Here is a 15,421-nt window from a genome sequence, read left to right as displayed (position 1 = left end):
GTCTTTTTCTTCCATCTCAACCTTTTTATGTGAGAGCTAACTGTTGTCTAAATGAGTTTAAGCTTATAGTTACAGTTGAATCACTGACACACAAAATGCAGGTGTGTTGAGAGGCTAATGCAGCATAAAGTGAAGCTGAGTGCTGTATTAGTCTGGAGACCCCCTCCCCCCTTCCAGTGCTGTATTTTTCATACACACGAGCATAGGCGATGCTTTAATTGTTATATTGTATTCCCTGATTGTCTTGCGTTCTAAGTGTTTCTCTTAAGTGCCCTAACTGCTATAATTTTCAGTGATCAGACTATCAGTAAGTGTTTATATAATCTATTTCTAGTTGTAGAATAAACTGGTAGTATTAGTCTGTTAATTTGGCTGGTTTTAGTAATAAACAATGTCCTGCACGTGGTCAATTATTCTGTCTGAGTAAAGTAGTTCCTTACAGTATCTCAAAGTGCTCATGAATACTGTATTTTTAGTACCATATAGCCACATAACTACTGTATGAGTCATACAGTTCAGTTATGTGGATAATTGGACAAATGTAGTACTGTTATGTGTGGCAGTGCTGTAACTATAACATAGCTGTACTGTATCCGCATAACGGTATTCGCCTCATGCTGCATTGATCCCTCACCCCCACCCTCGTGCTATTTTCCCCATACAGTGGAATCTCTCTTAACAAACTCCCTGAATTAAGGACGCAATAGAAAAAACCTTCATAATAAGGACAAAAATTTAGGTCCCGACAGGTCTGGTTAATACAATTTTTACCTGTGAAGAAAGAAAACCTCTATATTACAGCAGAAAATAGCCAAAAATTCTGGGTCTAAATATCTCCACAACAGAGAGGTTCCACTGTATTGCACTCGCGGCAGTGCTTTCTGGTTGTCTTTGTTTGGAGCATTCATTTTGTAGACTCGAATCACATCAGACAATCGTCAGACAATCGTTACGTGTCTATATAGTACAAGTTTGGTCATAAAACAAACAGATAGCATCGTTTTGGCTACTTCTGGCAATTTGAAATGTTACACACATGATCAACAGTGCTGTATTTTCTTTTCAGTGCTCTATGGAAATAGTAGCACTCTTATTTTTATTTATTTGACCTACACCCACGCAAGTGCTTTAAGGGGGCAAATACAGTACAGTTATGTGGATAATTAGTATACTGTATGAAAAATACATTACATTTCGGCACTTTTATCCTTTCCATATATATGTAAGACCTGTACAATATTGTTTAGGGTACTGTTGATTTACTTATATTACATAATGGTTTATTGTACCTGTTATTGTCGACAGCTATGATTAACAGCACAACTACATCAACTGTTACTGCAAGTCCATCACCCATTCCAGCAGGTATGAGCTATTGCTGTGTTTCTGTTTGTTTGTATCTGTTTGTGTGTATCTGGGGTCTGCTAGTGTTGTTAGACATTGGATACAGGTAGGTATCTGTTGGTAGGTAGGTAGAGTACGACCATTATGTTAGCAAAACTTATAAAATGGTACGCTGAATGGTGGGCTTGTAGTTGGTGATGCTTGATATCACAATTGTCTTGCATTACAGATAAGAAAGCTGCATGATGGTGAGCGATGCATAATATGTTTATTAAGAATAGCAGGAGTGCAAAGTACTGTAAGGTACAACCATGTGCTTGTGCTAGAAATTAAGATAGTGAGTGATCTTTGAAATTATGGTATTTTGCTTCAACAAAGTGCTCAAATGTTTAGTGATAGAAAATAAGTTAGTGAGGCATGTATATGTAATGGATTGGGTTTTAAGCTTGTTACATGTAGAAATTAGTGCTTCCTTGAACTTCTTAGTAAAAAGGCTGTTGCTTATGAAATCACTTTTAAAGGTGCTCTGTATAGTTGCACATATGACTTCCCGTAAATTATGTTTTCTGCTATAACTTACGAACGGATTAAACTATTCTGCTAAACTCTTTTTATTTGCAATAAGCTATCACTACTGCACGGTTTAGTCCAAATCCCATGTCTTAGTAGAAGGCGAGTTATAAATTTTTGCTTCAAACTAGAGCTAGTCCCACAGTTTATGCCCTAGAGACTTGATTCTTTAAAAATACACTATTGAAAACTGTACAAACAAACATGCATTTCTATTTTTGTTCTCTGGCTTCTCAGTCATCAGATACTCTTCTTCTGCTTTTGTGCTGGCACTAATCAGTCTTCTTTACCTCCACGCCATTCCTCGCCAGAAGGAGCTATCAAAAAATGACAAACGCTCTTTTAATGCATAAATATCATGGTTGCCCATCTGAAATTTTCAGGTCTAAAATGACAAACTAGTTCTAATTTTAGTATCACACAGCTGTTCTATGGTCACAGTTATTGTTTCTTAATTGCGTAACCAACACTTACTTTGCTTCCTTCATGTATATCGCTCTTCTTTGTTTGTTTGTGGCAGGTTATTTCATCATAAAAGACATTTTCTCGTTGGGCCGCCACAGGTTAAACAAGCCACAGACTAATTAGATAATTACTGGTGACCATGGGAATCCATTAGTAAACCCCAGCTGTGCTAACCTCAGAAGCCATACGTGGAACTGTACAGAGCACCCTTAAACTGCTACCTGCTACAAAATAATCTCTACGAATGGCATTGCATGTATTCTTGGCTGGCTTTGTGAATGAATGTCATTGCACAAAAATTGTGGATAGTAACAGCATGGCTTATCATGAGGGCATTGTTATGATTATTGAGACAATGATGATCGCATGACACAAACATGCATTGTGTGATGCAAGCAAATTAAGTACACTTACCTGAAGCTATGATGTTAGATTCAGTATAATTATTAAGGACCTACTATACAGGTAGTGTTAGATGGCATGTAGTAAAGTCAAAAGGTAAAACTGAATAGCATATTAGTGTCTCAATTACAAGTGCATTAAGTGAGACCATCCCTCAGTTTTGTACCACATGTATAACGAGCCTTGTTGGTCTAATTGTGTGATTACTGTTATACAGAGCACACTATGGCCAACCACTCAGCCTCACATTTCACTTACCATAACCCTCAGAGTTTGGTAGAGATGGTGTCTCTTATAAGTCTTTGCATCAATTATTTAGATTCACCTTTGACGGGCTTGTTTACCCTTATTGAATGATACCGGTATGTGTTTTGACAACTTTCCACATTGTTAACGTTAAACAATGCCAATGTGGAAAGTTATTTTGTTAAAGATGCGTTAAATTGTTCTACAAGGGGAGAAACCATTACCAAGGAGGCTTAGCACTACGTTTGAGAGTGAGAGAGTTTGCAGGATAGGCCTTAAAAACACACTGATACTGTTAAGAAGTAAGTCTCTAATATTAAGAGTTCGTTTACTTTCTGATATCAAGAGTTCACATTATTATTACTAGGACCAGGTCACATGCAACCAAGTTCATACACCAATGCGATAACCCCCTGGTGAGGCTATGCACTACTAAAATAATTACGATCCCAAATCAACTCAGTATAGTGACAGATATAACACAATAGTGGCTACGGCTGGGACAAATATTGAGATCAAACATTCGCCCATAAAGTGTTCGAACATTTGAGGCTTAGGTGTTAGCTTTCAAGTTACAGGTTTTCTTGTATTTATGCATATCCTTCTTAAGTTTTAACTTTCTAAACCTATATAATAAGTTTGTAAGCATTTGGAAAGTGTATAATAGCAGTACTGAATGATGCAAGATTGATTACATATGGGCATGTCCTCTATACTGCAATCATGCATAGGTAAACACCAAGTAGTGGCTAAAAGGACATTTTCCAATCATTATTTTTCACTTTATAAGGTGTTGTAAGGTAGCAAACTATGGTAGCAAACTGAGTTTAAAAGTGGGCGTGGCACATGAAGATTGATCACGAAGAGATGAGCATTGATCACACAAGAAGAATAAGCAGCTGCAATAAGATAACGACGTTTATTTGTAATTCTTTCGTAGACTATGAGTGCAATATGAAGCTTTAAAGGACACTTTTATAATTCGAAGTTTACTTAACCTTTGAACCCACGAAATATTCGAAGCTTCGTCACAGCCCTAATAGTGGCATCGTAACTAGAGGCCATTTGCTGGTATATATCATTGGTGTGGCAATGACAGTGATGTGTACACAGTATATGTGTGTGCAAAACATACAGGAGAGAGCTATACATTACTGTAGTACTGTATGCAGCACCACAGATAGAATTTATTCTGTTATGTAACCAATAAACAGTACAGTATCAACTAGAGGTCACTGGTAGCTAAATGTGGTTCATCAGTAGTGTGGAAATGGCACAGGATGTGTACACACACTGTATGCATACACAGCTTGCAGGAGATACACAACACTATAGTTAGAGTATGCAAGCCAGGTGAGCCAGATAAAAGAAGACAGCTAAGCCAGTGAAGCAAAATGTACAATACAAGTAAACAATATAAACAAACGTTAAAACATATCACGTGCTCTGTTTATAATACATTTACAAACAGACAGCCAAGTCAACCAGAGTCTAGCAAGCCAGCTAGGTGGAAGGATACAGTATTTGTATGTAAACAATACAAACAAACATACTGCTATTACTTGTCATGACAAGCTTCCTTCATGTTGGTGTCACATGGCCACCTTAATTAACTGTTTTGTAGTGTGCATTATATGGAATACCATGGCTTTTCAGTTACCAGCACGAAAATGAGTAAGCATGATACGTTTGTGTCTTCGTCCAATGGCGATTCTATCACCAGTTAGTGCATGTCTGTAGGCCTTGTAGTTTTTGCACACATTCATTCATTCATTTGTTATTTATGATGTAATTTTGACCACATTTCTTGTTATCTTTAGTACTTGGTTGTATAATTATTACTAGGACCGGGTCACATGCAACCAAGTACATATACCAACGTGACAACCTACCCATAGGGCATGTATAAACAATGCCATAGCCAGCACTCAGAGCAGTGAGTGTGTAACTGGTTCAACCCAGTAGAACTCCAAAACAACCGGTACTAAAATTAGTGACAACGTGTTCTCTCTTATTAACGCACACACTGCTTTGTACATGCACACGTGATATTTTGTATTACATAATACAGTTAAGTTACACTGTTACATCATTCTCCCCTCAGGAATGAGATTCATCCTGAATCTTGTGGACAAATTGCCTGGGGGGTCGTACACCAGAGCAATCACAGAGATAATAATGTTTTTCTGCAGAAACTGTAGAGGCTTGTTCCAGTCCGGGTCCTTGCAACTCTTTCCCATTGCTCACACTACTAGAATACTCATCAAAAAGACTATCCAAGCCCAAATCACCTAATTCTGACTCCCCCTGTTGATCATGCAGCCCTTGTTCGTCTATTTCCTGTACATCGTCATGTCAACACCATCTTCGAGATCATTACTATTTCTACATGGCTTGTCCCTTCTGCTACTACTGGCAAGGGATTCTCTAATATTTGATGAAGCCTTTGTGGAATTCTTCCTGGGCAACTGCGGTTTTCCCCATACCAGAAAAACCCAGCAGGTAATCCTGGACCACAACAAGGACAAACCCTCATCTGGTGAACTTGTATTGTGCCTTCACCGGGGCGCAACAGTTACACTAGTGTCATCACAACAAACAATCCGGTAAGAGCCATGCCATGGCCATGACAGCTTCCTCAGTTTATCCTGCTCTTCATGGGGGAGGGGGGGGGGATCTTACTAGTGTGTTTGTATGTCTTGGGATTGGCTCTCAGGTTGTAATACTTCTTGTAGTGTTTCTGGGATTTCTGTATATGAGTGAGAGGAAGTTTCCAAGCTGATGAAAAAGACAGCATCAATTGTTCCCTATAATGACTGACACTGGTAGTACTGTGCTGGCAGGAGAGTGGCTTCAGTAGGTGGCTTGCAATCCATCCCAAACAGAAGGAAGGAAGGTTTCTCCTTGGTGGACTCATGTAGCATGTTCCAATAGGCCCACAAGACATTGTCTACCAAATTTTGGGCATTGTCCATCCCATTGTCTACCAAATTTTGCTGAGTGCTTATGCAGCATGGCCTTCAACATCCTGTTCATTCATTCTACTACCCCATCACACTGTGGGCGGTATGCAGTTGTATTTAACTTTGAAATTCCATCAGTTCACATACGTCTTGTATCACTGTTACTAACAGATTAGCACCCCTGTCTGACAACAGGGTTTCAGGGCACCCAAACATTGGAATCTGCTCTTCAGCAAGGAGTTTGGCTATTCTTATGGTCTGGAGTTGGAAATACCAAGGACCATTTGGTGAGCAAATCTTGGAAGACTATCATGTAGTTGGTAATTCCATAATATCTACACCCCAAATTTGAAAAAATTGGCCAACTGGGATTGGGTGTACTAAGGGTCTACTAGCCTTGCCCACACCAGACACGACAGCACATTCTGGGCAATTTCTACAATAAGTTATGGAATCCCACCACCATTTGTTACTCACCAGCTTAAATAACCTGTCTCCTGAGAAATGGCCAACCATAATACCTCCAATGGCTCTGTTTTAAAATCTTCTCTTGCAAATGGGCTGGAACTGCTTCCCCTTGCGCTTAGGATCAATAAAGTATAAAATATTACAGGTTTTTGCAATTGAATTCGGCGACTTTGCAATTGAATTCGTCCCGTTTGCAATTGAGTTCGTCGCTGTTGCAATTGAATTCGTCCCGTTTGCAATTGAATTCGTCGGTTTTTGCAATTGAATTCGTCCCGTTTGCAATTGAATTCGTCGGTTTTGCAATTGAATTCGTCCCGTTTGCAATTGAATTCGTCGCTTTTGCAATAGGCAACTTGCATGATTACGTCATGCGTAAGCGTACACGCCCATTTATGGTATCACGTAAAAAAAAATCCGTTAGAATGTATGGAAAATAGCATCATGCGCGTACTCTCGAAAGCTTCCTGGCCACATTCTACCGTATATTCTAATGAAATTTCGTACAGTTATAGTCCAGAGTGCAAGGTATCGCGTCGTGAAAATCGCTCTTGAATCGGTCGCACGAAGGGAAAGTTATGGTGGAAAATCCCGAGGAGTGTAGTTCTTTGGTAGCCGATTCAAATGATAATACGAAAACTAAAGTGAGAGGGGGATATACATGCTGTGTTCCTGGCTGCTATTCAAATTCTAAGAAACATAAGAAGCTTTCCTTTCATAAGTTTCCACTGGATGACGCATTAAGGAGAAAATGGACTAATGAAATCAAAAGGAAAGATTTTGTACCAAATGAACACCACAAGGTGTGTTCCTTGCATTTTAGAAATGGGAAAAAGATGGGAAGCACAGATGTTCCTGTGATATTTCCTTTGCTGCCCAAGCCAACTTTTAGAAAGCCACCCAAGCAAAGATCGGCACCACTTACGACAACTAAAAGTGCAACATTGAAATCTGCAGTAGTTTCACACAGTAGTGGGCCAGAAGTTGAAACTGCGAAAACAACTGAAGTATTAATCAGTGAATTACAGCAAGAGATAGCAGAACTGAAACTGCAACTCCAAGCTTTGCCTGTTGAAAAGTTTGGTTTGGATCGTTTTGCGGGTAATGATGATGATATTCGATTCTACACAGGATTTCCATCATATTCTATATTTTGTAGCTTTTATTCCTTCTTAGGGCCTGCAGTAACCAACTTGAATTACTGGGGATCAGATTTCAAAGCTGATCGTTCCACTGGAACTGACAAGTGTGGTCCCTCTCGTAAGGTGCAGCCAATAGATGAACTCTTTCTTGTATTATACCGTTTGAGATGTAATGCATTAGAGAAGGACATTGGGGACAGGCTTTGTCTACACCCTAGTTCTATATCTCGAATTGTAGCTACATGGATCAACTTCCTTTTTTTCAAGTTAAAACAGCTACCCATATGGGCTTCAAGACAGATGGTAGATGACGAGATGCCTGCTTGTTTTAAAACTCATTATCCAAAGACAAGAGTGATAATTGATTGTACAGAGATTTTCGTACAGATGCCGTCATCTTTTAGAGCCCAGTCGCAAACATATTCACAGTATAAAAGCCATAATACAGCAAAAGGCTTAGTTGGCATTTCCCCCAATGGATTGGTGACATTCATCTCCCATCTGTATGGTGGGCACATTTCAGACAAGGCTATCACCGCAAGTTGTGGATTAATAGAACTCCTTGAAGCTGGTGATGTCGTGATGGCAGACAAAGGGTTTGACATACAAGACTTGTTGGTTGGAAAGAAAGTGATTTTAAATATTCCTCCATTTTTAAGAGAAAGAGATCAGTTGTCTCTTGAAGATGAGGCTGAAACCAGACGCATTGCCTCTGTACGCATCCATGTGGAAAGGGCAATACAGCGCATAAAGAATTATCGTATTCTACAAGGAGTAATCCCTTTGTCTTTACATGATCAACTGGATCACATTTGGTTTATTTGTTGTATGCTGACTAACTTTTTACCAGCATTAGTTGAGTAGTAAAAATGAGCACTGTTGTTTGGTTGAGGTACATTGTAATGACATTCTAACCAAGTAATCTATCTACAATACATATTTACAGCAAGCGACATGAAAGCCTGGTTGTTTCAAGAGTGCTTATTTTTACTGCTTAGCTAATGCAAATCACAATAACATGTATGTATATTAACTGTGTATTCTTTTTACTAATATAGGCACTAGTCCCCTTATGTAGAAGTCTTTGAGAGTTGGCGTCTTTGACATCCAGAATTTCTCATCAAATGCAATTCGCTCAACCGATACTTCATTATTAGAATACACGACAAAGTCACACCACTTTCTGGAAGCCACGGCCATCTGTCCTTGGACCTGGTAGTAATAATTGTGTCGTCTTTTAAGAGTCAGAGTACCGTCATTTAGTTCACAATAAAAATCTTTGTTTTGTGCTGCTTCTGTCAGACTAACATCTCTGTATTTAAATGGACATTTTATTTCCAGGATACCATCAGGATCAGGGCTTGAAATATCTTTGATCAAGCCGTCGGGGGTAGCCCCTAGGTACGGAAAGTTGGTATTGATCATAAGACCTGTCTGAGCTACTGTGATGTCTTTATTACACATTTTCATGTGCTGAATATATCTTGCAATAGCAACTGGTTCATTTTCCTTCCCCCATAAACAAGGTACTGGAACAAATGGCTTTTGGCATTGAGAAGCAATAGTATTAGCAAGTCTATTAGGAGATGTTGACTTGCACATTTTACAGACTTCACCAAAATAGGAAGCTGTAACTCTCCACTGCCGTTCCTTGTACCACAACTGTGTTTCGGACTGCTGTGTTGTTTCTGTTCGAATTTTATCAGCCTCTTCTTGACTGATACTGATGTGAGCAAAAACAGCTTCTTCTGCATCTAGTACAGGTATGCAGTTAGTTTCACAATGTGTGTTGTCGGTACTTGCACTTTCAAGTTGTATGGCATCATTTTGTAGGTGATCATCAGTTTCTGCACTTGTTCTATCATCATCACTGTCATCAAAATTTTCATCCAGCGGCTTACAATCATTTCCTCTCAGTAACTTTGAAAAGGGTGAATTCTTCTGGCTAGACTCAAGGCTAGTACACAGTGCACGAATCTCTTCTTCTTTGACAGCCTGCAACGATAGAGGGCATGCATGGTATTGTTTACGTTTGGCCATTCTTTTGCACTCCTCTTCAACTTTACGCTTTCCATATGTGTGATGAACAAATAATATTTCCGAAAATAAAACTGGATGTCCATCTTTAATGTGCTTGGCAACATTCCATTGCTGAGGTTTTTCTGTACAAGTTTTGTGTTCGGGAATCTCTGTAAGTTGACAATCGGAGTAATCCAGGATACAGTACAATAAAGCTGCAACATGTTTACAGCACCCTCCAGCTCCAGCTTTACATTTGCATCGTGCTCCAACTACTGAACCATTCAACTTGTTCATGCAAACAGATACAGAGTAATTGGTAGACGTTTTAAATGACGCTTGGACCAATGCACTAAAAAAGCACTTGTTATCACTACCTAGGTGGAACTTTACTCTTTTAACATGATCGTCTTTGAAAAGCCTGTATCCTGCTTCCTTATGTTTCATAGCACCTGCTTGGTATGTCTTGGTTGCTGCAGATTTTTGGTTGGATGCAATAGTTCTTGAATTTGATATCAAATGAGCAAATAGATGGTCATATGAAAATTTTGGCAGCTGCTCAATATTTACTGTCCATCCTTCACTGGGTAGTTCCCAACTTGCTTGTAACCTCTGCTTATCAACCTGTACTCGGTGTTGTCTGCCATCAGGATCCACTAGTCGTGAGGCTAGTCCAGTTGCAATGTAGTCACACACCCTGCAGAAATGAGGGCATGAATTCAAGTGTATGTACTATATACATGTTTATATTAGCTGTAATAAAGTGCAAAAATTGTCTTATATATATAATGTAACTTGTCAATTATAGAAGTAGCTATTTACTTTTATGCTTAGACATTATATCTCTATATAACATGTTAGAATCTAACCGCTTGACAAGATCAGCCTTGCGCCCTGATTGATTGGCTCCTCGACATTTCAACCATCGCTTCAGCTCAACTACATGCAATTCTGATGGATCTCGACCATTCAGAGAAGCCCCAGGTATGTCATCTTCCACTAGAGGCTCTGAAATGATAGTTCTTATTCAACTTGAAGACTAGCTACCTGAAGTATTTACGTACCAAAAGATGAAGAACTACACTCCTCGGGATTTTCCACCATAACTTTCCCTTCGTGCGACCGATTCAAGAGCGATTTTCACGACGCGATACCTTGTACTCTGGACTATAACTGTACGAAATTTCATTAGAATATACGGTAGAATGTGGCCAGGAAGCTTTCGAGAGTACGCGCATGACGCTATTTTCCATACATTCTAACGGATTTTTTTTAACGTGATACCATAAATGGGCGTGTATGCTTACGCATGACGTAACATGCAAGTTGCCTATTGAATTCGTTGCTTTTGCAGTTAAATTCGTCCGTAACAAGAATGGCAGCTGGAGCAAACACGAAAACATGATGTAGCAGCTGCTACAAGAACTTGTTCAAGTACAACGGTAGTAAACAACTCTTTATAAGGCAATAATTCTTCCTCTACAGCCTATCCAGCAACATTCCAAACTCTACTACACCATTCGCGATGGGTGTGGTCACTCGCGAGCAAGCTAATTAACTTGTCAGACAGCTATCAACTTTGCTTACTACCAGCTTCAATTACCTTCTAGTGTCTCAAGTGTAACTCTCCAAGGCATAAATAGTTCATCTCTTAATGAACAGGTTGGTTTCTTGGAGCCGTTTTGTTTATGACGAATTGTAATGCAAACGTGACGAATTCTATTGCAAAACCAACTAATTCAACTGCAAAACCGACGAATTCAATTGCAAACGGGACGAATTCAATTGCAATACCGACGAATTCAATTGCAAACGGGACGAATTCAATCGCAAAGGTGACGAATTCAATTGCAAAAACCTGTATCTACCACTGCAAAAACCTGTATCTACCACTGCAAAGTGCATGCCTTTTGCACAAATTTTTCTTCCCTGTTGTTCATCAGGTGGTACGGACCCATTCACCATGTAATCATATAGTATCTTCAATGCCTCATCCTTCTGTTGTTCTTGGTGATAGTCTGCCATCACTGGAGTTGAGGTTGTCTCTAACAATTAAGATATTTGAATCAGCATGAATCCTAGCAACCTGTAGGTCCATATCATCTTTATCAGCAACCGTTTTATAAAGCAGCGGTAGTAGGAGGTTAACCACAAGTACTGTCTCAGCTGATGTATTGAGGTTGACACAGGAAAATCATGTACCGCTGCCATTTGTCTGGAATTAGGTTTTAGCCCTGATGGTGTAATAATGTGGCCTAGAAATCCAACCGACTGTCTAACAAAATGGCATTTAGTTGGTTTCAGCTTCAGACCAGCTTGCTTCAACCTGTCTATCACTAGCCGGAGATGAGTTAAATGGTCCTCCAGCAAATGCGAAAACACCATCAGATCACCAGGAGTGTTGGTTAAGCCAAATGGCATACACCCTTTGTAACCCTAAACTCGAAGAGTCCTTGCTATGTGGTAAATGCTGTGTTTTCTCCTGAATCACTCCATTGTCTTGCATCTACTTCAGTTGGCGGGCAATCTCACTCCAGACTGCAAATGGAACATGGTGTGGTGGCTGCCTTACTGGTGCTGCATCTCCTGTCTATATATTTATTTCCACCCAGTTAGTCTCTCCTCTTTCACCATCATCATACAGTACGGTAGTACTGTATATTAGGGATCATGGAGATTTGGGTTTTCCTAGCCAAAAAAAATTTCACCAAAAAACAAGCTTCACAACTCCATCCTGGCATCTTGGCAGTATTGGTTAGGCTTCCAATAAATACGAAATTTAAAAAAAAAAAAAAGTATTCAATGGAATTTTCTACTGACTAACTGCCTGCCTGCTTGCCTTCCTGCCTGCCTGCCTGCCTGCCTGCCTGCCTGCCTGCCTGCCTGCCTGCCTGCCTGCCTGCCTGCCTGCCTGCCTGCCTGCCTGCCTGCCTGCCTGCCTGCCTGCCTGCCTGCCTGCCTGCCTGCCTGCCTGCCTGCCTGCCTGCCTGCCTGCCTGCCTGCCTGCCTGCCTGCCTGCCTGCCTGCCTGCCTGCCTGCCTGCCTGCCTGCCTGCCTGCCTGCCTGCCTGCCTGCCTGCCTGCCTGATGCCTTCAGGCAAGCGTAACTTTATAGTGGCTAAGGAAAGTTATAGACTTGATTTTTTCACTGTTCAATGTCGCTTTGTCCCTAGACGTGCCTATTGGCATACCACAGTACATACAGTGCACACATCATGGACTTACCTTTGTCCTCATTTGTGTCCCATTTCTTTTTACTGACAGCCCAAGGTGTTGATTCGCGGTAGCGTGATGCATGGCTTCCCCACAGTACGTTTGTACACGGGAATCATCTGTATTTTCCGTATTGACTGGATTGATTGCAGAGACGATTCAAACACTATTCTTCGTTTGTAATACTGTGTAACGGGCTGAAATGGTGGCTACACTTTCAAAGAAGTAATTGATAGTTGGGGGCACATGAATCATCATATTTTCGTGGTGTTGCAGAGGCACTTCTTCTACTGTTTTTCGTCTGTAGCACTGTGTATCTAGCTGAATGTAGCTGAAAGCGAAGCGTAATGGCCACTGCACTTTCGAAGCAGTATTTGATATCTGGGACGTGTGTCGTTCAGATGAAAACATTAATTCTGGCGCCATCCTTTCTCTTGATACGGTATGCGTGGGTTCACCAGTCATGATAATGTTACAAAAAAAGTAAACAAACAAGTTTAAGGAAAAATTAGGAATTTTAAGTCCGATTAGGGATCATAGAAAAAAAAGGTAGGTACCAAAGACTGGATTAGGGATTATATGTTCACTAGTATATCTGTATGTGTAGGCAACCTCCCTTGTTTCCCTACTTTTTTTTCTATGATCCCTCATTGAACTTGAAATTCTTAATTTTTCCTTTAACTTGTTAAGTGAGAAGACATTATGGTACTCTGTTAGTAGTGACAGTAGTTCATCTCTGTCTTTGCCTTGTAGAAGGCATTCAGAAACAACTGTGTGAGTTCGACCTTCCTTTGCTCTGATGTTGACACGCCTGTCATGGTCTTATTATCATTAGTTGTTAAATTTTGCACCTCCAGATGGGGGTCTACCATACTCTGGGTTGATTCTGCACTTCTTTCTCCTGCATTGACAACCTCAACTGGTTGCGCTGTTCCAATCCGTAGTTCACCACCCATCTTCTGTGTAAACCACAATCAGTTCAGGATAAGCACATAGAACTTCTCCTTGTGATTGGGTAGAACAGTCACCATTGCGTGTATCCTTTCCTCTGCCAACAACATATCAGGCTCGAACAGCAATGGCTTCCCTAGCTCACTTACTCCCTCTCTCTGTAGTGTATCCTCAGCCATAACATGTTGGTTAGGGATTAGTCTGATATCACAGACCAACTTTACTGTCACCATTGGAAATTTACAGTCACTAACTCCACTTGATTCTGCCTTTGCTGTCATGTTCCCAGGTTTAACTTCAGGATGGTACCTTATTACACCCAACTGGCGGCACACTCCTTCAGAATGCAGGAGCTGTTCTGGTACATCCATTTTAATACACACCCAAGTCTTCATGGTATGGTCACCAAAGCTGATATCAACTTCTATCCACCCATCCACATGGAATGGCTGGAGATTGTACATACTTGGTTGTTTCTCTGGAGACTTTAAGTCCCTTTTGTGCAGCTTAGCTACACTGACAGCATTCCTAAACATTTCCTTACCAATGATTGTAATGTCAGAGCCACTATCCATTACACAATCCATTGAGACTCCACCTACTATTACTCTAACAGTTTGTGATCGGCTCCTTTGATCCGGTATTCGGTCTTCATTTACTGCCAGAGGATCTTCAGAATCGGATCTATCACTCAACAGGTACAACAGAAGATAGTCATTCTCACTGTGGAAGGGCTGCTGTTGCCATTCTCTCTATCTCTAGTCTCATTGCTGGAAGGGCTACCGTCATTGTTCTTTCTGGTCTCTGCACTTGTAACCATCTGGAGCCACGTGGCAACTCGAGTTACCCACTACTGTTGTGCCTGGATCCTCTGCAGTCAGCTGCTATATGGCCAGTATTCCAGCACTTTCCTCCTTTGAATCTGTCATTGGCTGCACTGTTCCTCATTATGGTCTTGCTCAAAGCTCTAATGGCTGATGCAAACGCTAACTTGTCAGTGTCTGAAAGCAGTGTCCATTCTTGAGATACTTTACCTCGCAAGTGGCCTGCCAGCTGCCATAGTTTCTCTTCTTCCGTCCAGTTATTCCAAGCTGCAGCTAACTCAAAGGTGAGGAGCCAATCTTCCCATAGCACATCATTCTGATCTGTAAATAGATCCACAGGGGGGCCTTGCCTTTCCGACTAACTGACAACACACTGTTGTCCTGCAGCTTTGGGGAACACAGGAGATTTTGGAGTGGACGCCACGATTTGTGTGATTTCACTCTATGGTGCAGTGGCTCCATGAGTTCGAACAGCAGCCAACTGGGCATGCAAGGATGCTATGTCAAGTTCCTTTGCCTCAACCGGTTCATCGTTCTCCAGCATCTGCTCACATCTCATTCTCCAGAATTACTTTGCCTTAGCTGTCTGGCTGCATACTTCTGCTTTCAATCACCCAACCTCTTCAAGGTCAACTCCGTGACACATGAAACCTCACAAGTAAAAATGAAACCAAAAGATTTTCAAAACATTATGTAATCATAATTACTCAAATGCCTTATAGTTTCAGTTAATAGTATTGGACAATATTTTTTGATCAAAACAGCTGAGTTATGGCAGTATTATGATGAGTCATCTTTTAATGCAAAATTTCACCATT

The 15,421-nt window shown here is 40.6% G+C and overlaps 2 protein-coding genes across 2 annotated transcripts in view; one reads left to right on the top strand and one right to left on the bottom strand.

Annotated features, from left to right (window-relative positions):
• LOC136255751 (tyrosine-protein phosphatase Lar-like) overlaps positions 1-15,421 on the top strand; it is a 156,839-nt gene that overhangs the window by 20,539 nt on the left and 120,879 nt on the right. Inside the window, exon 4 of the mRNA XM_066048627.1 lies at positions 1,306-1,365. Coding sequence (XP_065904699.1) covers positions 1,306-1,365 — 60 coding nt within the window. The remainder of the gene's footprint in view (positions 1-1,305; positions 1,366-15,421) is intronic.
• Positions 8,627-10,799, bottom strand: LOC136256413 (uncharacterized). Its single transcript, XM_066049366.1, has 3 exons — positions 10,681-10,799; positions 10,486-10,624; positions 8,627-10,313 (listed from the first exon to the last, which is right to left on the bottom strand). Exons 1-3 carry the CDS (start codon positions 10,718-10,720, stop codon positions 8,627-8,629), a joined length of 1,866 nt encoding a protein of 621 aa, XP_065905438.1. The 5' UTR covers positions 10,721-10,799.

Source organism: Dysidea avara, chromosome 5, assembly GCF_963678975.1.
Source record: "Dysidea avara chromosome 5, odDysAvar1.4, whole genome shotgun sequence".
Taxonomy (NCBI): domain Eukaryota; kingdom Metazoa; phylum Porifera; class Demospongiae; order Dictyoceratida; family Dysideidae; genus Dysidea; species Dysidea avara.
The sequence above is the reverse complement of the archived record's forward strand: the minus strand, read 5'-3'. Positions and strand labels throughout refer to the sequence as shown.